The sequence below is a fragment of the Microplitis demolitor genome, chromosome 7 (assembly GCF_026212275.2).
Source record: "Microplitis demolitor isolate Queensland-Clemson2020A chromosome 7, iyMicDemo2.1a, whole genome shotgun sequence".
Taxonomy (NCBI): domain Eukaryota; kingdom Metazoa; phylum Arthropoda; class Insecta; order Hymenoptera; family Braconidae; genus Microplitis; species Microplitis demolitor.
Window position 1 is genome coordinate 3,233,176 of NC_068551.1, and position 23,071 is coordinate 3,256,246.

At 28.9% G+C, this 23,071-nt stretch overlaps 1 protein-coding gene across 7 annotated transcripts in view; it reads left to right on the plus strand.

The window, feature by feature from the left end:
* The window catches only part of LOC103576844 (nuclear receptor coactivator 2), a 54,926-nt gene that overhangs the window by 16,575 nt on the left and 15,280 nt on the right, over positions 1-23,071 (plus strand). For 6 of the 7 annotated variants that reach the window (XM_008557247.3, XM_008557244.2, XM_008557248.2 and 3 more), the window contains 9 exons: positions 9,759-9,866; positions 9,957-10,095; positions 15,904-16,020; positions 16,694-16,871; positions 17,737-18,107; positions 18,872-19,104; positions 19,767-21,069; positions 21,390-21,512; positions 21,611-21,940. In XM_008557247.3, the coding sequence (XP_008555469.1) occupies positions 9,799-9,866; positions 9,957-10,095; positions 15,904-16,020; positions 16,694-16,871; positions 17,737-18,107; positions 18,872-19,104; positions 19,767-21,069; positions 21,390-21,512; positions 21,611-21,940 (2,862 nt within the window). In that variant the 5' untranslated portion in view covers positions 9,759-9,798. The remainder of the gene's footprint in view (positions 1-9,758; positions 9,867-9,956; positions 10,096-15,903; positions 16,021-16,693; positions 16,872-17,736; positions 18,108-18,871; positions 19,105-19,766; positions 21,070-21,389; positions 21,513-21,610; positions 21,941-23,071) is intronic. The other variant, XM_008557250.3, reaches the window with a different exon arrangement.

Consider the following 23,071-nt stretch of genomic DNA (forward strand, 5'->3'; position numbering starts at 1 on the left):
AATATATTTTTAATTACAAGTTATAAAACTTTTTTAAAATTCCAGATTTTTCTATATTTTTAGTAAAAATTTTTTAATTCATTTTAGTTTTTTTTTTTTTAAATAATTTGTCAGCTCAATACAGAACGAACATTTAAATTTTTATGATATTGAAATTAGCCGACGTCTAATAATTTTTGGATTTTTTTAAAAACCATGAAGTATAAAAAAAAAATATTTGAAAAAATTGCACCTATAGTTTTTTTAATTTTCTACAAGTGCATATTTTTACTTTTTTTTTTTTTTTTAAATTAAGTGATAGAAAAAAAATCCTAAAATTGCTAATTGTCTGCTAGCTTAATTACCGTAAAATTTTTGAATTTTTAATTAGAAGATAAAATACTTGATGACTCTTATTAATGATTAACTCAACGATAATTAATACAGGCGCATTTGAAAATTGACTTTTTTTTTTTATAAACAATTAATTATAAACAAAAAAAATTCTCCCAAATTTCGGAAAGTAACAAAAAACAATTTCAATAATTAAAAGTTTAATATGTGGATAAAATTATAAATGTACCGTAGCCGTTGTTATACAAGCGATAAATAAAATAAATATCAGTATAAAAAAAAATAACAAGTGTAACTAAAAAAGGACCAACAGCCACGATATTTATCCCGGCTGAGAAAATATACCGACGACCATACCCACGTAACTTTATTTTTTCCACGTCGATACTTTGGTTGTTCCTAATGGTTTGTTGGGGCAATGGAGGGTCCGAGGGTGTGGAGTCTGGGAATAAAAAAACGTCTTTTGTATATAACTAAGCAGCAGTCATATTTTCACATCTATCGTCTTCCACATTCTTTAATTTCCAGTATAACAATATAAATATAAATATATATAAGTGCTGGCCGTGGGTTGGTTTTCGTTAGCTCTACCATATACTCAACCAACAGCCCAAGTTCCGAACAAATTTGTTGGCATGGGCGGTGGTGGATCGTTGCTACGTTGGTGCGTCACGAACGCGCTTCACGCGACGGATGCCCGGCGAAGCGGGAACACAAAACTACACTTTGGTGGGGAGAATTGTAAGGACGCGTCGTGTTCGACGTGTATACTTTATTCGTTCTCATGCTTTTTTTACTTTTATTTAAAAACCGAACCTAAATTTCGTATTTCTCCACAATTTCGTGCTCTTCTCACCCAATATCACATCCCGCGGCTCTACTTTTTAAATTTTACTCAAATTGTTAAATTCGCGCGTGTGCTCCATTCGACTATTTTGCGCATATCTATATATATATATATATATATATATATATATGTATATTACATATGACATCAGTCAGTTCCCGTTCTATTTTTCTCCACAACTCTCGACTTTGCCCTTTCAAAAGTTATTTCATGGCATGCGAGCACACTAGCCGATATGGAGATACGTATACACGATTTTAGGGCAGGTCGGCTCTATACTTTGAGTCTCTCCTCGTATCTTTGGGTCAACCATTGCCTGCATTAAATTCCAACCATTTTTTTTATTCTATTCCTTAATTTATCTTACGTAATAAATAAGCGTTCATGTAAACATATATATGTATATATTTTTTTTTAACGAAAGTAAATTTTTAGGCGGCTATATTTTGGGTCATATATTTCTACCTTTGTCCTTGAAAATAACACCGATTTTTTTATTTAAAATTACTTGTTTTTTTTTTTTTATCTATATGGACTAATGTGAATTTTATCTGATTGGATTTTTTTTTTTTTTGAGGTAATAATTATTGGAAAGAGTTGCTTAGATGTAAGTGTGTGTAGGAAAAAATAATTGAGTTACTAAATAAACTAATCTTGGTAGAAAATTCTCGTTTTAGTTAATCGATAGTCTCTTCTCTTCGCGGCACATTGCAGCTATTCGAAAGCAACGTCGGGCTAAACATCTGTTCGAACACATCCGGTGCGCATGGGTACGCATGCGGCTCGTCTTTTTGGACGACTTGTGTAACCCATACATTGTTATGTGTGTTGTGTGGTACAGGTGCGCGCAGGAGCTAGTACAGGACCTTGAAATATATATTTTACAGTAAAGATAAGATAAACTCAAATTTAATAGCCGATGAAATTTTAAAAATTTTTTTAGTTTTTAAAAATACTCTTAAGGTATAAAAAAAAAAAAAAAACGATTTTATAGATGTCAATTATTTGATCAATTAATAGTATTTTTATGATACTAAAGCTTATCAAGGTCTAATAATTTTTGAATTTTTTTTACAAATCACAAATTTGAAAAAAAAAAATATTTTTAAAAATTGCACTTATAGTTTTTTAAATTTTCTATATGTGCATATTTTTATTTTTTATTGTTTAGTAATTGATATGCTAAAAAAAAATCCGAAAATTTTTACTTGTCTGCTAACTTCAGAATCACAAGTCTGCCGACGTCTAATAACTTTTGGATTTTTTTAAAAACGATAAATTAAAAAAAACAAAATATTCAAAAAATTGCACCTATAGCTTTTGTAATTTTCTACATGCGCATATTTTTAGTTTATATTTATTTGCAATTAATTTGTTGTAAAAAAATGTGAAAATTGTCAATTGTCTGCTAACTTGGGGATCACATATTTTTAAAAATATAAATTGATAAAATTTTCATTGCGCTTTTGTTGAATAGTATGCAAATTATTCTGATGTTAACACTTGGCTGCAGAGGTAATAACTTTGCATATATTGATACAATTGGAGTAAAACAGTTGCACGAATGGTTACTTAGTACCACATATAAATGTACTGTATATATTTACGCACAATGTTCAATTACACTCAAAACTTTCCTTTACTTGTTTTTCGTTATCTTGATTGAATTATGTCGACAAAATTGCCGTCAAATAATTCTTTATATTCATTTCGCCATTAATATATTACACTAATATACATTATATAGATACATATATCCTTTCAAATATATCATCAATCTAGACAAGGTGTTTTCTTGTATTAAAAAGTCATTTTTTTACTTAATTTAAATTCAATTGACGTTTTCATTACGAAATTTTTAAAACCTTAAATATTATTTTATTATATTCTTAAAACAATAGACAAGTATAGAGAAACAACGATACGATTAGATGAGAACCGTTTGCGTGCCTAGATTTTCAAGGTCATTACTGTCCCTTTTACCTCTTACTACACTCGATGAGCAAAGAAATGGAGGCAATCACTAAGGCCTCTCTCTTTCGTAAATTATTATGTCTTCAGAAATATAGGAAACATTGAATAAAACCCAGAAATCACACTTTCAAATTTAAATTTGAAATTTCCCGCTCTTTTAATTTAAAATTTTTTTTCTATTTCATTCTCCAATTTTCATCAAAAAAATTATATATATCCATTCTTATACACATATACTTTTGTTTTTACTATTATTATTATAAATAATACCTGGATTTGAAATGTTACAAAAGGTATTTAAGTAACAGGCATTAAAATACGTCATAATTATAAATTATTTTAAATTAATCATTGTCATAAAGTACAAAGGGTAAATAATCCCTTTTAATTCGATCTGTCTCGCGCATGTGACATAGCTATTGGCTCAGTGGCACGTTGTCACACTTGTGCTGACGCAAAGAGACGTGTGTTACGTCACCATGCAGCCGTACCAAGAGAACGTGTTATGCGTTAGACATAACATACACTCTAGTTTTATTAAATAATTCTTTAATAAATGCAGATAAATAAATAAATAATAATAATTATTATTATTTTTATGTGAAATAAAAATTTATTTTACTTAAATAAAATAAGTAACAATCGTCACTGCGGTTATATTGTTTGATTGTAATACGAGCTTTATTTTATATTACGTAAAAAAAAAAAAAAAAAAGAAAAAAAAAAACCACCAGGTATATAATGAAGAGGTAAAACGGAGGTATACAGAAGAGATTGAGAGTCGACATGGCAACGTTGGTTTATTCCCACTTATTCTTCTCTCATTTTTTTTTTTATTCCACTCCACTCTCGCGTTCGACGCGTATTACGTCTGGCCCTTGTTTGCCGTCATCGTTCCGCGTTGTAGTTGGCATCCTCCTCATCTCATTCGTCGTCTTCTGTACACGTTTATGTTACTTCACTTGTCATTCAAATTGACGCAATACAACAATATTATTTTTAATTTAAATAATTACTATTGTAGTGGAGTAATAGTAATAAAAAAAATCTATTTATCAATGTATAGATTTTTATATATAAAATGAAAGTAAAACAAGCATCGACAATCGTGAGACACCTTCCGGTCAGCTGTCGAACATCATTCTTTCATAATAGTAGGCATACAATCTTGCTTGACAACGAAAAATTACTACGGTTGTTTAAAAGTTCTAAATACACACCAGAGGGCCCAATACCTAGACATATATAAATATATACTGTCAAAAATTTTTCGAGTGAACGTGGAGTAAATCCGGCGAGGATGTCTTTATTTATTTAACCCCCTTGAAGTGGAGTTCATTTTAATATTAAAACTCCGAATCGGAGTAAATGCGGATTGAAATTAATTCCTGATCACTCCAAAATCAATTTACTGAAAAAAAACTCCTTATTTATTCCGTATGCAATGACTTTTTAAAACTCCGGAACTTCAAATTCACTGTAAAAAATCAGGGGTGAATTCGAAATGATTACGGATATTATTTAAATCCGACTTCACTCCCTCACTTTTTTAAAAAGTCCGGAGTCTTAATATCAAAATTAACTCCCCTTCGGAGTAAATTTCACTCCAAGGGATTAAATAAATAAAGTCATCCACTCTGAATTTAATCACATTCACGCTGCAAATTTTTACAGTGTAAGGAAGTAAAAAATCCGCAATCACTCTAAATTGACTTCCGATTGTTGACAGTACAATTGTTGATATTCATACATCCCACAAAAAGATGGTCTATAAAAAATTGACTATTTTTAATAACTTTCCACTTGACCACAAAATGATGTTACAAGAAAAAGGATTATTTCGTAATTAACGTTAATTGGCTGGAAGATACGTGCGGTTAATTTGCAAGTATACAACAAACGGGGGTGACTCCCTCAAACGCTCGTATATCTTTGCATAATAATAGATCCCGCATCGATCGACCTATTACGCCAGATAGTCTATAAAAAAAAAATCTTATCCTGTATTTTTTAACCATTTTCAACTCACTAATTATACAGAGAAAAAAATACTTATAGCTTTTTAAAAACAATTTATCAATTTATTTTTCTAAGCTAACGCACGTGTTATTTACTGCTAAAATGTTTGGATAGTAACGAGCACGAGATCACTCTGATTGAGGTCTAGGTTAAGCGAGACATCGCGTATGATTACAGCAGCACTTAATAATTGTTTGATACAAAGTAACAATGCAACAACTCGTTGCTGGAGAATTTTTAAAAAATCGAAAGAAAAGATAAAAAATAATAAATAAATAGCAACGATTAAATTCAAATGATTATATTACATGTATGTTGTAAGAGTATTACATATGTACATATATATATATATATATATATATATATATATATATATATACATACATATATATAAATATATGTAGTTACAGATTTAGAGATTGAAATCGCCATAATCGGTTTTTTTCAAAAGTGAGAATAAAACGATTGATGATTTTTATATTTATATATATATATACATATGATATGAAGAGAACGCGGGCGTTGGACGTCGTTGGCTCGCGCGCAAGTCCGCGTTGCCACGATCGCCCTGGCCCACTGACCTATATTGCAACGGCGGGTACAGGTCCCGCATACGAGTCGTTCTGCTGCTCGACCAATACTCGCGGGTAACATAAGCGAGTTAAGTCATATTATCAAAGCTACTTTACTATACATTGATAAACTAGTGTGTGAGTAAGTGAGTAAGTGAATGTACGAGTGTATTATAGACTTGCAGCCATGCTTAACAGATATATGTCTACATACACTGTATATATTATGCACATCTATACTTATATATTTGTATATATGTTGTTATTACGCGCGAAGACATCTAATCACATTATGTTTCCAAGTTCCTCGTTTACTATACTACTGTAGTATTGTAGTGCGCTATGTGTATTTGAATTTATTCAGTCTCCGTTTTTTTTTTTTTTAAATTTTTTTTTTACTACTATTTAATTATACGAGGAACAATAGAATTTTGTGATAAAAATTAATGTGATAATATCAATATACTCGACGTAGAGCACGAGGTATTTAGAATAATTAAAATGATGTTTCAATGGATGTCAAATTATTTTTACTACTGGCAGTGGTGTAAAATATAAGTAAAAAATATATGATATTTATATTTATTGTTGTGCGGGTGGATGATAAAATAAAATGATAATGAAGAAACATCGATACGACTATCAACATATATGTACTTATTATGCTGCGCGGAAAAAAATGAAATATATAAATTGAGAATTGACAAGTAATATAATGATAAAGTGATCAGTAATTACTGTAATTAAAACGTAAATAATTGTTAGATATATTAAAATATATTGTATGTAGGAAAAAATATATGAAGAAATTATTGTTTGAAATTCTACGGTGTCATTTTTTTTTTTTAAGGTGTATATACATATACATTATTAGGCCTCGAATAATCCCATACCTGGCCGAGACGAATTCAAATCCAAATCGAATTCCCGGGACGAAATGGGAAGAATTTCAAAGCCGACTATGGTGGCCGTTTGACAGACATTGAAATAAATATGAAAAAATTATTATGGCCATAGTAATTTTTCTATGTGTTTATTTAATTCTCTCAGATGGCCAGGGTTCGGCTTTACTATGACACCATAGTAATTCAAACGAGAATAATTTCGTGTAAAATTTGAATTTAAAAATTAACGACACGTATTATAAAATTTATAGTTTGAAATTTAAAAATTTTCCGTATTGACACCCAGGTTTCGAGTTAAAATTTCAAACCCTAATTTAAATTTATTTTTTTCTGTGTACTTTTGTCGCTCGTTTGCTTCCTCACATCTAAATACGTCAAGATGCAGATGCTTTATTTCTTTTAAAAATCACAAGTAGGCGGTGAAAAAAAAAAAAATTATTAAAAATAGCTCATTTCAAAAGTGAGCTACAGTATCTGTGGCTTTTTTTTATTGTCATTATTATTATTATTTTAAAGAAGATCGACTTTCTTGTTTAAAGTTTCTAATGCTGTTGCAACTCGGGTGTTGATATTCAAAAAAATATTTTAGTCAGTCGAAAAGAAAGTGTTTAATGTTTATTTAAAAAGAAATGACGAGGAAAAAATTTTTTAAGCTGAATAATGCAATTGATTATCAGAATTAGTGAATGTATTCAGTCGTGAAGAAAAGAATGAATAAAAAAAATTTTATTATAAAAAGAAATAGAAGAAGAAAGTTGAGAAAGCACCAGTAAAAGTGATGAAGCGTAGGGAATGCGTGCTTGCTTGCCTGCCTACTTTACTTGATCCAAATGACGTATGACGTATAATCTCATTGCGTCGAGTTGAGCTGGTCCCAGTGTTTCTCATCCATTTATTATTATATTCCTTGCTATATACTACTAGTAGTTTTGGCTTTACTTATATTTCATCTATCCCCTTCCTCTTCCTCTTTATTTCTCAACTCCCTTCACTTCTTCACTCTTCTTTACTCCACACTACTTTTATTCTATTCTTGTCTACTGTATTTCATAACGTTTCTTTAAACCATACCATACCATAAAGCAAAGTACTAACTCTTCCTCTTGATTTAACTTCCATTATCTTCACTTTATACTCAACTTTACTTGTTGTCTCTTTAATTCTCTTTTACTCTGTACTATATAACGAATAGTTTTCACTAACAAGCACGAGGCGGGCTTCGGCATCGATTAAAGTTCCTTGAAACGTCATAAGTCACATTACACGTTGTACCTAAAAAAAATATATATATTTTAAAACTCAATACTTAAAATTTTAAATGACGTTTTTGTAATGGAGTAAAAATTTTGATAATGATTTTCTGATTTTTTTTTTAAATCAATTACAAGAAAAAAAAAAAAAAAAAAAAATGGACATGTAGAAAATTAAAAAATCTATAGGTGCAATTTTTAAAAATATTTTTTTTTTAATAATTTATTGTTTTGACAAAAATCCAAAAATTATGAGACGGTATAATAAAAATTTTCAGACAATTTTAACATAAATATTTTTTTTTTTAGTGAGTATGAAAATTTTTATTTATGGTCATGATTAAAATACATTTTTTTTGACGGTCGATTTTATTTTTATCCGTTTATTTATTCGTAATAGATAATAATAAATATTATGCATGAAAAGAGTATTTTTTTTTGAATGTGTAATAATGTATGGAAGTAAACGCGTGACAAGTCAGTATACATCAGTTCGTTAGGTCTGAATTATCTAGGACAATTCGGTTTTCGTTGCTAAGGGGTGAAGGATATGTGTGTAAGATTACACTCGAATTGGTGTGTGATAGTGTGTGAGATATAAATAAATCAATAGTCCCTTTAATTTTGATTCATTTTAATATTTATAAATATTCATAGTTTCAAAATATATATTCATAGAAATGAAGTTTTTTAAATTCTGAAAGTTTACACTTCAAACACTCACGTCAAACAAAAATAATAAATTTAAATTTACTAACTATCAAATTGAGAATTTTCATTTTTAACTTTCATATTTTTTTTTTATATAAATGACACGTGACATTTAGACAATGACTTATTAGGAGTTCTTACTTCATGAACAGAAAAGTTTAATTTTAAATAATATTTTCAAGTCTTACTTAATCAGAAAGTTTTTTAATATTCAATTTCAATAGATTTATAAAATTAATTACTGATTGACTTGAATTTGAAATTTCACTAAGAAAATTTTTGTTTTCAATTCATAATTCAAAATTTTTCTCGCGCCAAAAAATTATTTTTCTCTGTGTATTAAAATGATTCCGAAGTTAGCAATTAACAATTTTTTGATTTTTTTTTCAAGACAACCACAAAAAAACTAAAAATATGCGCATGTAGAAAATTTATAAAACTATATGTGTAATTTTTTGAAAATTTTTTTTTTTTATAATTTATCATTTTTAAAAAAATTCAAAAGTTAGTAGACGTCGGCTAACTTCAAGAACATGTATTAAATTGATTTAAATCAACCGCCTTTTTGTATGAAGCCGCCATTTTTTATTTTACCATTACCTCATTGTCGCAAAAAAAAAAATATTTTGATTTAAATTTTAATAAAACTTCTCGGGTTTAGATTAAATATGAATACTAATTTAATAATAAGAATTACAGTAGTGTTTTTGAAAAGGTTTTTTTTTTCCCAAAAAAATCTTAAGCTCGGTAAAAAAAAAACAGATAAATTCATTAAGTCTTTTAGAAGACATCGCGTCTAGTCACACGAATCGATTTTCCGAAACCCATAAAAGTAAAAATAAAATTTGATTCGACTCAAAATTATCTCAGGCTTGTTCATGGCAACGCTTATTTGAAAAAGTGTCTTTTTTATGTTCAATTAGTGCAGTACATAAATCATAAATGAGATTTATTGTGAGTGAATCAGAGAAAAATTTTAAAATGACAATAAAGCGCGATTCAAATCGCGGTTTTTAAAATATATTTTCTGTTAATTCTGAAGAGTAAGGGGAAATTTTTAAAAATAAATATAATTTGTTATTTTTTTTTTTTAAATTTAATGGATGATTTTGTTAGATAAATTTATGAATTATGTATTTGTGTTTAGACCGAATATTGGAGAATTACAAAACCCATCGGGGTTTAAAATGAATGCAACTACCGGCGGCATCACGAAAAAAAGAAAGAAATCAGATGCCAAGCCTCAGTCACAAATGTAAGTTTAAGTAAACTTTTATTTATAATTATATCATTAATATATATTTTATTTATTCAAATTACGGCTCTTACTTCTTCTCTACTTTAGTAATAAGTGCCTTAATGAAAAGCGACGACGCTTTCAAGAGAACGAGTTCATCGAGGAGCTTGCCGTACTGATTTCCTCTACGGACATGAGCTCTGGCAAGACGGATAAGTGTCAAATTCTACAAAGAACAGTTGATCAGGTACATTAATATCTTATATTAATTTAAATAAATTATTTATTTAATAATTGTTCAATATGTCGGATAAGTCTAGGAAAAAAAAAATTTGTCTTTAATATTTTTATAGAGAATTTAATTAAGTGAGGATGTATATTTGTGTGCTTGTAAATCTACAATTGTGTACTTGATTTAATTTAATAACTTGAATTTAAAGTGTTTGGATGATACGGGCGAGTGAAGGTTGTCCGTAAATTCTTATTAAACTGTTTAGAGCAGGAAGAAAAAATATTTATGAATTAATCACCATATTATTTTTTTTCGTGCCCATAATAGAACACTTACAAGATCACTTTGGTATCCGTTTTTTTTATTTCTAAGGAAGTTTAATATTTTTGGAAGCATTTAACTTGTCATTAAATGCATTTTGATTTCTTAAAGAATTCTGAAGGTATGTTCCCGCTCATTTTTGAATATAAAATTCAAAAAATTCAACATGTTGCGTTATTGCCTATATTATTTTGAAGAAACTTGTTTTTTTAAACTTGAATTTGAGTGAAAATTAAGCCAACTAAATTGAAACGAAGAAAATTTGACTTTTTTGACTTAAAGGGATGCTAACTTGACATCCTCAGTATCCTTTTAAGTCAAAAAAATTAAATTTTTCTTGGTTTCGTTTCAGCTGACTTAAATTTAAATCAGAAAAGTCTTATTTAGTGGTACTGAAGTTAGCCGACGTCTTATAATTTTTTGATTTTTTTTTTAACAAATTAATTAGAAAAAAAAAAAAATTGAAAAAATGCATGTATAGAAAATTAAAAAAACTATAACTGCAATTTTTTAGAATATTTTTTTTTTATAATTCATCGTTTGAAAGAATTCCAAAAATTATTAGACGTTGGCTAACTTCAGTATCTTCATATTTAAGAAATTTTTAACCTGAAATACATTTTTTATTTTCTTAAAAAAATTATTAATAAAATATATACTTAAATTTGCAATAAAAAATATAACGAGAATAATAAATTTTATTGATTGCAATAAATTTTTCTATTTGATAGTGATGTTAAAATTTAAGCTTGGATTCATCAAGTTGATCTACTGAATACTTGGACCGTGAGCTCTTCACTTTTACGACTTTTTCATTAAATTAATTATTCAACTAAATTTAAATTTATATCGTGACAAAATTAAATTTATATATAAATATCTTATTATTAATTTTTAAAAAATTTTCTAATAACAGAAATCTATTGCCGCCGACACTTGATTATAAAAAAAATACCTATGATAAAATAGTTTTTTTGATTTATATCAAAGGGCATTACATTAAGAACTTAATTGATTTTACAACTTATAATTACTTATAGTTGTATTCTACAAAAAAAATTTTTAAATTTTTACTCAGATTGAAAGATTAGTCATACTTATATTTCATTTTAATTTGACTTGTTTTTTTGTAGTTATGATAGAATATATAAAAATATATTTATTATTATCAGCTCGACCATTTTGTTTTGAGTTATAGCCAATAATATATTGACAAGTTGAATTTTTTGTTTTTCATAGAACTTGGAATTTACTTAACGACTTTTATTTTTTTGCCCCAAAGTAACAACAGTCTTTAAATTAATAGAACTATCGGTTTTCGACTAATGAATTTTTAAAAATCAAAATTATTGGCTTCCCCTTTTCGTAAGAACTCTTAAGTTTTTTTATCTATGAAACAAAATGTAATACATATGATTGGTGATCAAACATAACAATTAAGATAACAACTGTTTAATTAACGACAATTTTTTTTATTCGCTCATGTAATTGGACGATTTATTAAATTTAAAAATACAAGTGTACCAATTAGAAGTCATAGATATAAGCAGAAATAAATAAAAGTCTTATTTAATTGAAACTTTATTAATTTTTCATACATTTCAGAGTATATATTTTACTGTGATTATGAAATCAATCAGTAAAAAAAATTTTTTTTTAATTAAACCAAAGTAATTTTGAAATTTTGAATGCATGAGTGGCTGACAAGTTTTCAAAACTGACGTACGTATCTTTTTTTTTTTTTTTATTTTTAGAACAAATATTTCATAATAAAAAAAATTGTGCTAAAAAACAATAACGGACTTTATTAAGAATATTTTGAAGTTTACGAAATTGTCAATAATTTTTTTTAAAACTAAGATGTGATTTTTTTGAATACTTAATAGCGCAATAAAAAATCATAGCAAAAAACTTATAAACAAACAGAATCGTTGATGAATATTGAACTCATCTGACACAAAAATTTATAAAAAAAAAAAAATGTTTAATGCGTATACTAGTTTTTGAAATTGTTTGAATTTTGAAAAATTTTTTTTCTTTTATTTTTATTATTACTGAGCCAATAATTAGGAACAAAAAAATTTGATTCGAAAATGGATGCTAGACTTCAAACTTTTTTTATTAATTTTTATACACAAATTCAGAATTTGATATTCAAGTCAATCAGTAATAAAGTTTAGATTTCTTGTATCAGCTAATTATACTTTTCAATTAAGTAACAGCATTATATTGTTTTGAATAAATTTATAATGTGAATAAAATAAGAATCCCTAATAAGGAATTATGTCAGAGTTGTCATGTATTAATTAAGTGACTAAAAAAATAGAGATAAAAAGTAAATAAATAAAAATTCTGATTATGATAATTTTTAAATTTCAATCGTTTGTTTTTATTATATAAGCGTTTGAGATGTGAACTTTTAGGTCTTTTTAATTAGTTCGTTTGAGTTTTTGAATTACCCGCACAATTTTAAAATAAAGAAAAAAAGGAATTCTAGTTTTTGAACAGATTGGACTATCGTATGTCAAAAAATTAATTTGAATTGGTGACAGTTCGAGCATAGCATTGGTAAAGAATAAAAATTTTTATAAATTCCTTCAAATAATTGACGATATATTGGCAGATCCATAGTCAACTATTTTTCCAATTTTTATTTTCCATTTTAGTTGCAAAATTTATTGATTTTGACTTTTCTGCAAGTCTAGTTGTTGCCTTACACTACAAATTAAGACTTTAATTTGAATTAAATGAATATCTGGAAAAATTAACGAGTAATAAAATGTGAGGCCATTATAGAGAGTTGAGAAGCCAAACAAAATACGCCCGTAATTTGGTCGATGATGTCGGAAGGTATTAAACTACAAGACATTAAGAGTTCGAGAGAAATGATTAAGCACTTTTCAAACTCCATTTGTGCCATTTTTTTTTCATCTTTCTCAGATTTACTTTCAATTTACGATCCTTGTCATAACATAAATACACAAGATTCGTAATGTATGTAAGTAAAATTGAGTATGATGTAAGTAAAATTGTACATAATAAATTATTAGTCATCAAGTTAGATACTGAATTGATGATAAAATTAGGATATGAATTAGCGGTAAATTTGATGTTGTGGCCATCAGGTAATTCATGATTAAATTGATGCAGAGTTTCAGTTTGTAAATTTATATTTTGTGTGCTAGTGTGCTATGCGTGTTACGTGTGCTTGTGTGCATTGCTCTGCACTATGTTTTAAAAGCGGCAACGTCGCCAGGCCCGTTTGTCGGACTCTGTGGGAGTCACCGACTTCTCGAGGCCACGCGTTAATTCACATTGAGATTACGACGCGATCTATCGGCGCCGGGAAATATAAACTCAAGGACGTTTTTCTCAGCGACCGTGAACTCAGCCGATAATAGAAAACTTCCATTTTAATATATATCATACTCATTTTATTTCATGTACACTTTACTCAGTACTTACTGCATTCCGCTAGTTTTCGTCTCATTCGATACAATAATTAACGATACTGTAATTAACTGATGTCTAATTTTTTAATTTTTCTAAAACCGATAAATTACAAAAAAAAAAAAATAAATTTCAAAAAAATGCACTTATAGTTTTCATAATTTTCTACATACGCATTTTTTTTTTTTTTAATGCTAAAAAGAAATTCAAAAATTCTCAATTGTCTACTAACTTCAGAATCATATTTTATCGTCTGATAATTTTTGGACTTTTTTTCAGTGATAAATTTCAAAAAAAATTATTTTTAAAAATTGCACCTGCAGGTTTTTCAATTTTCTACGTGTGCATATTTTTAATTTTTTTTTTTTTGGACAGTTGAATTATTGAAAAAAAAATCTTAAAGTAGTTAATTGTCTATTGTCAGGATTATAATAATAATTTTTTTTTATTTCATTAGATACGAAAAGTTATTTAGAGACATTTTTTTATTGGCCAATGATTAAGATTAATTAGAACTCAATAAACGTGTAACCTAACACGAGATCTTGATAAAGATGCTGAGAGGCTCGTCCTGTTTACCCACGGAAAATATTTATTTATGGCTTGCTATAATTATTTTTTGAAATTAATACTTAGACAGCAGGTTTATGAAGACAGAAAAGTAACAGAATCTTAATTTTTGAATCTCAGGGATTTCAAATTTGAAAAACGTTAGGGTCCGTGTGCTAAGCTGACTGTTACTTTCAGTGGGATTGCGGCTAGTTTTTTTTTCAATTTTTTTTTCTTCGCAAACCCTAATAACTTACTCGAAAATTTAGGTTTCGCTATAAATATATATTTTTTTTCACCAACCCGCCAACAAATCTATAAATAAATAAAAAGTCAACCCTCTAAAGCCAGCAAAAATATTTCCTAAAAAAGGGTAAATCCATTGATACCAATATTGGAATTTATTTCGTACAATTTCTAATTATTTAACTCTAAAACTTATTGATAGACATATATATTTATTACACTGTAAAAAATTCGGAGTAATTGCGGATTTTATTTAAATTCGAACTTACCGCCAGAGTTCCGGAGTTTCAAAAAAAATCATTCAGCATACGAAGTAAACAAGGAGTTTGTTTTTCTAGCAGAGTGATTTCGAATTTAATTCACGTTTACTCCGAAAATTTTTTACACTGTACGTAATATTAAATAATGATTTTGAAGTTAACAGATGATTATCAACTTCCGGATTTTTTTTTCAACAAACTAATAAAAAAAAAATAAATAAATAAAAATATGCACCTGCAGAAAATTGGATGAACTTTCGGTGCAATTTTTTCAAATATTTTTTTTTCATATTTTATCGTTTTAAAAAAAATCCAAAAGTTAGTAGACGTCGGCTAACTTCAGTATCATTATTAAATAATGAAAAATTTACTTAAATTTTTTTTTTTACTAGTTATTTTTTTAAAATAAATTTTTGACACTTCAACAATTACCCTATTGATATTTTAAAATAAATTATTATAATAAATCATTTATAGTACAAAGTAAAAAAAAAAGTATGTTATAAATCCGACTGATTACAGTCTTTATCAGATACTCTTTATATTTGTCATTAATTATATATAATTTAGGTGAAAAGAAAACAATAAAAAAAAGAGAGATCAGCTGAATAATTAATGAAATATTTATTACAAACTAATATGATAAAAATCTTAAATAAGTTGAACTTTGTGTTTAAACTGTTTTAAATAACCAACGAACAAAGATATATAGATAATAAATGCAAGTATTGAGTACATTGTCATCAAAAGCTATCCCGATAACTCACTGCTCACATTATACGCTTTTATCACGAGTATATTGTTGAATAGATAACTAAACGGTGTCGTCATTAATTAGTTGTATTGTATGAGTAAATAAATTAATAAGTAAATACAAAAATAAAATAAAAAAATGACTTTCTCAGAAAAATATAAAATATGTTAAAACTTTTACTTTTACTTAATTTATTTTTATCTATTACTCACTGCCATTAAATCTGATAAATATTTTTTTTAGATTCAGCATTTACAGAGACAAGAAGGCAATAATAGTCATGCAGTTCAACAGGGCGAAGTCTCCTCCTCGAATCCTAATATATTATCTAATGATCAAGTTGGACCCATTTTACTCGAGGTAAGTTGCTAAGAAACGCATCCAGGTAATAAATAAATGATTCTGCAGTTAACAGACAATTTAAAATTTTCGGATTTCATTTTCAACGAACCAATAAAAAAATAAAAAAAAAATTAAAATATGCACATGTAGAAAATTAAAAAAAACTATGGGTGCAATTTTTTCAAATATTTTTTTTTTTTATAATTTATGGTTTTTAAAAAAATCAAAAAATTATTAGATGTCAGCTGACTCCAGTATCATATAAATAAAAATTTATTTTTTTTTAATTCCTACTGATAGTCGACATGGGACAAAAATTAAGACAGTTTAAGAGTTAAGTTATTTTTGAATTATTAATTAATTTTAAAAGAAATAAATATATAAATATAGACCCAGTTTTTATTTTGTATGTCCATTTGGTTTCAAAATCGATTAACTTATCATATCACGATTTCTATTAGCCCCACATTAGTGACACTAATGATGAAACGATATCTCATAGTCAAAGTATTTAATTTGACGTTACATACTTTTATTATTATTATAATAATATCTTAAAAAATATTTTTTTTTTGATATTGTTATAATTACTTTAGATAAACAGAAAAAAAAAATACGTGGAACGACTTAGTAGACATTTAGTATACTTTCGTTCGTTGCAGCCAATGCAACATATTTTAATGTTTCACAGGCTTTGGACGGTTTTCTATTCGTCGTGAACACGGAGGGTCGCGTGGAATTTGTAACAGACAATATACAACAGTATATAAATTACACCAAGGAAGATGTGCTCGGGAAGGATATTTATAATATTATTCATCACGGTGATCATCAAGCCTTTATGCCCAGCTTAATGCCCATGTCAATAGGTCAGAACTATTTCTTACTTCTTACTTTCTTTAATTACTCTTACACAGTAACAAAATATTCTGGTAAAATCAACGTAATCTGTGTTAGAAAATCTCCACACTTGAGTTATTTTTTAACACAGACTAGTTGTGGTGAATTCAAACACAAAATTTTTGTTTACATTTAAACACAGTCGAGTAATACAGGAAGTAAATTCAAAATTTTATAAATGTCCGTGGCGATACAAAAAAAAATGTTAACTTTTATAATTTATTTTTTGTACCGTAAGAAAAATTGTCATGTTGAAATAAAGATAAAAATTTTCTTATCACTAAATAGTATATTTTACACCTCGGGCAGGAAAGTAAGAAATGTCTCAGATCTCATGTAATGAGTTGGCCGAGGCGAAGCCGAGGTCAACAAACATGTGATCTGAGGCTTTCTTATTTACTGCCCAAGGTGTCAATACTATTTTTCTCCTCGACGGAAGCGGAAAGCGTCAACTCCGTTTCACACAGCGGGAAAAAAGTTGACGCTTTTCGCCCGGAGGGAAGAAAAATATTTTTTACTGTGTAGATATTCTCTATTTTTTTTCTTTTTCAAAATTATAAAATAATTATCTAGGGTAGAGGTACCATTTATGGCCACTGCTCCATTTTTGGACATTCAATCTTTTATTTTAATTAATGAAAAAGTGTAAAATAAAATTTCCATTTTAATAGTGAGATAAAAAGACTTTTTAAACATATTTTAAAAATGACTTATGTTATCGCGCCTTTTACAAAGATGTATTTAAATTTTTCAATGTCTAAAACTGGGCAAAAAAGGTACTGCTACCCTAGCTTTTATATTTTTTAATTAACAAATTTATTTTGTTAATTATAGGATGGACGAGCGAGCCTCAAGTACAGTCAAGAAACCGAACATTTAACTGTCGTTTTTTAGTTAAGCCACCAGATGATCAAGAAGAATCTATTGAAGAAAAACAGCAGCGTATATCTAAATATGAATCGATGCAAATATGCTCTGCTATACTTCCAAACACAAATGATCATTTAGATAATAATGATGTTACATCAGAATCATCTGATATTGGTCCATGCGTAATGTGCGTTGCACGTAGAATTTCATACGTCGAAAAACCCTCAAACGCTGCTTCAATACAGCAGTTTACACTTAAATTGGATACTACTGGACGTATTATTAATGTTGATACCAGTTGGCTTTCATCCTCTTATACTCAGTACATAAAAAAGGTATTTTTATTTGAACTCCTATTTTTAAAATATATATTCTACCCTTTAGTGGTTCGTAGGTCATGATTTTAATGTCGCGAAAAATACTTGGTGACATTTAGAAATAAATTACTGACAGTAAAAACTTCTATTACTAATTTAATACAACCATTGACAATAAATATTTTTACTTTCTGATTACGTGATTAATTTTTACTTTAGTTGTTTACGTCCATAGTATAACTCTAATCAATTAACAGGAAGTAAGGACACTTATATACATGTAATTATTTTTTTATTTTTTGCCAACGTTTTTTTAAAAAAAAATTCTCACTAAAAATACATACTTAATTTGTTGACAAATGTTTAAATTTTAATACTTGGTAACTAGACAAGTTTTATAAATTTTTATGTTTAAAATAATTTTTTAAAAAATTTGTGTCTTATTGTCAAGCGTGAGGAAGTCACAAAGTGACGAAACGTTGGCAAAAAAATAATATATTACACACCTAGGGTGGAAAGTAAGACATTCCAAGTTGCGTCTAAAATGGCCCGAGTCAGCGGAAATTTTTCACTAGATCTGTACCTGAAAGTTTAAATTTCTGCCTCTTTTGAGGGAAGAATTTCTCTCAAGTAAAAAAAACGACTTTTCTCCCTTTAAATAGGGCAGGAATTTAAACTTTCGGTGCAGATATCGGTGTCGTTATTCTCGTTAATTAATTAGAGTGATTAGTTATCATTAACCTCCGTAAAAAATAGTCGTTATTTAAATAATAAAATTGCAGGAGGAGCTCATTGGAACTAATGTACAAGATTTGTGTCACCCGAACGATCTTAGCAAATTTACTGTACATTTAAAGAACACACTTCAACGTGGTGAAGGTGAAACTTCTATGTACCAGCTGCGTGTCGGCCCGGAAACGTTCGTCAACGTTCAAACAAAATCGAAAATATTTGGAGCAAACCCTTCGAATATAAACGAAACTGATTTCATTATGTCTACTTATTCTATTATTGGGTAAGTTATATTACAATAATTATTTCTATAATCTAAACTCTTTCCCGATAATCCTGACCCTGATTTTCAAAAACCATCCAATCATTTTATTATTTAAATTAACATCACAACTAACCATTATCCTAATACTCAAAAAATGGGACAAATATTAAATACGTTATTAATACTGCTTACATTCATTTAAAATCGTACGCAAACTCCTCATTTTGAATCCCCGTAGTAATTATATATGCACTGTCTTGTTTATTTATATTTTTTTTCGGTGTTGGAGATCTGGCCACTCTTAAGTAATATAATTAAATAATAAACAATTTCACTCAGGGATTATTTATTTATTTGTTACTTTTTTTTTTAATTATACATATAAACAATAACACATTCACGTTTTAAAAAATTTAATTAATCATTAATCGTTCCTATGTTCAATTAATCCCATTCATAATCATGCTTGAACTTTGAGTTTTATCGGCAATCACAAATAATAATGAGATCCTCACAATTAACCCAGATTTAATTAATAAATTAATCTAAGTCACTATTAAGTTGTGAATATTTAAAAATAGAATTTAAAAGTTTGAGATTTTACCGTAGCAATAGTTAGTGTTGTTTTATTTAAAAAAGTGAAATCTCATGTTTATATATGTTTATGTTGTCCACGATAGAGACAATGACTTAACGCCTAACGAGGGTGGTCAGCTTTCCAATAGCAAAGTGTGCTCAGGACACTCTAGTAATCATTGTGCAAATAATAGTAGTAATAATAACGGTAATAATAACAATAATGTGGGTGGTCCATTAATGTCCGTGGCTCATGTGAACGGTCAAGTGAGTGGTATGAGCGCTCGTACGACAAATAATCAAAGTGTTCCCTTTGGTACAACGACGACAACAACAGCAACAACAACTACGACAACAACAAGTGATTCTTGTAATCCACTCGGGCCTGCAACAGCAAGTAATCCATTTAATCATTTTTCAAATGTGGATTTGGAACTTGAATTTTTTCCAAATTCCTCATGGGAATTGGATAGCAGCAGTGGTTGTGCTGATAATATTAGGCCCGAGTCAAGAAATACTGGCCCGTCAAACTCACGACCACCTTCCCAGCCAGCCCCATCATCAAGTCCTCAAGCAGCGTTCACCTCAAACTCCACGGTGACGTCGCACTGCAGTCCTTTAAGAGCTTACAGCCCAACAACAATGATTGGCGTACACTCCTTCAGTAATTCCTTTCCCTTCAGTCCTCTTCAGGATTCTCCAACGTCTTTGCTCAGCGTACCAGGTGTCACTGCCAACGGCGGCAATGCCAGTACCAGCGCCAGTACTAGCGCAGGTCCTGTTTCCGGAGCATCTATCGGCAAAGATGTCAGAGGATGTTCAACGCCAAGTAGTCATGGTATTGAATCTATCGGATCAACAGCAACTACATCATCGTCTATTGGCGGTGCGTCAACGTCCTCAACACTCTCACCAACAGGATCAACGACAATTACCTCAATGACGTCTGTAACTGGTACCTCACCTGGTTCATCAGCGTCGACGACTATCATGTCGTCTCTTACGGGTACGATGAGTGTTACTCAATCAATCCCATCAACTACGACAGCCAGTAGTTCAAATGCTGCTACACCTATATCAATGTCTGCTTCAAATATTTCCGTCAATACACCCACTAATTTAATGGCATCTGCCGAGTCTCAAAGTAGTTTAAGTTCATCTGGTGACTCCGGTAGACTTAGGAATTTATTAACGAGAAATCATGTCAGCAATGATGATACTCAGGACAGTAGTAACAATGACTCGGAAAACCAAAATGAACATAGGATATTGAAAATATTATTAAATCAACAAGACGAGGATGATTATCATTCGGAGCACAGTGCTAAGGTCAGATCAAACACTGGCATTGCACCGAAACCCGCTGCTGAGCATTCTAAATCACTTGGAAACAATATGCTGCTCCAGGTAATTTTTATTCTTATTTTTATATTTTAATTTTACTTTTATTTTATACTACAATTCATATGAGTAACGATATAGATCCATAGTGTCGTGTTTTATGACTCAAGTTATTTGCTGACGTTTATTTTATAATGCGCGGTAAAAACGCTTCCGTCAGTTACACATACACGTGCAACTCGACGTTAATTAAATCTATTGTCATATTACGCGGTCGCACAATTAAATTTAAACCAACAGTTTAACTACGAAATATTTTATTTAAATATTGCGACGAATTTTATTAATATTTTTTTTCTTTTTTTTTTATTTCCATTTACTTGAAGCTGCTGAATGAAAAAAATGATGAAGATGATGAAACACGAGCAGGTTCAAAGAAACAAAATGAACTTCTTCAACAACTACTAAAGGAATCAGATGACGAAAGAAAAATGCAGCAAGAGCAGAAGGTAATAAATATATTTATTATTGATGACTAATATAAAATATTTATTTATTTATTAATTAATTAATTAATTAATTATTAATAATTGCGTTTATTTAATAGAGTCGTGATGATGATTCATTGCTGAGAAGTCTTGGGTTTAAATCATCCGCTCCATCATCATCTCAATCAAATGACCACGGCCACGGCAGTACATCGCAAGCTGGTGGCCAAAAGAGACCTTGTGAAGACGGGGATTTAAATATGTCTGTTAAAAGATCAATGGATAATTCCCATCAAGTATCTTCATCGGGTAGCAGTCGCTCTACGAATCACGCGACAAGTAAGCTATGGGAGAAAAACAAAATGTTGGCGTCTCTCCTGGCAAAAGAGCCTTCTCAGCCAACTACTATCCCACCAATCCCTGCATCTGTGATATCGGCAACTCCACAGGTATGACACTAATTTATAAGTATATGTACATATATATAAATATTACTGAGCCAAATAAAATGAGATTTCCCATTTAAAAAATATGGGAAACATTTTTTTTTAATTTAAATTTTATAACTCGTTAACTGATCAATAAATTGAAATGACCATATCAGATTGTAGAGAATTAAATACTCAACAAAAAAGGTCTCTTATAATTTTTTGATAAATTCAACGGCTCAAAAGTTATTTAAGTGTATACTCAAACTTATTATAAATTTCTTGTTTTTTTTTTTACTTTTCCAGCAAAACTTATCGCAAAATGTCATGGACTTTCTTGTAGATTATTTTTTTGGCAATCAAAATATGTAATTTTAAATTTTTTAATCTCACTATTCAAAAGTTAGAGGTTTTACAAATTAATCATGTAGGAAAAAACTGAAATTTTTGTAAAAAAGTAATTTTTGAATGGTTAGATTTATCAAAAAAAGTATAAGAGACTTTTTTGTAGTGCGTTCAATTCTCTACAATATGTTATGGTCGTTTCAATTTATTGATCCACTGACGAGCTATAAAATTTCAGTTAAAAAAAAAAAACTTTCCCATGCTTCTTAAATATCAAATTTCATTTATGCGAGCGCGCGTTTTGTAATTGAGTTGGAGCCCAACTTGGTACCTAATTTTTTTATATTACATTCAGTAATTTTCCTATGAGACCAAAAATGAATATTGATTTTATTTGACACAGTCTAATATATATATATATATATATATATATATATATATATATATATATATATATATATATATATACATAAGACCATAACAATGAGTTCTTTGTGTTACATAAATCTTTATAAATGCGCATGAGTATTGTTTATTATTTTTTGTGACAGACACTTGAAATGTACGACATTTAGCGCGTATAACCGGCAGCTCAAAAACCCTGATAGCACGAGCTGCTTGTCCAAAAGTTGATATTCATTAGTTTCCGACCAACTTGACGACAAGTTGTCGACAACTCTAACTTTCTCAACTTTTGGCTACAAGTTACTGCCAACTTTCTGAGAAAGTTGACGCCAGGGAAGAGCCGCAACTGGAATGCAGGTTTCTGAGAAAATTGAAGGCAACTTTCCGTCAACTTATGAATGC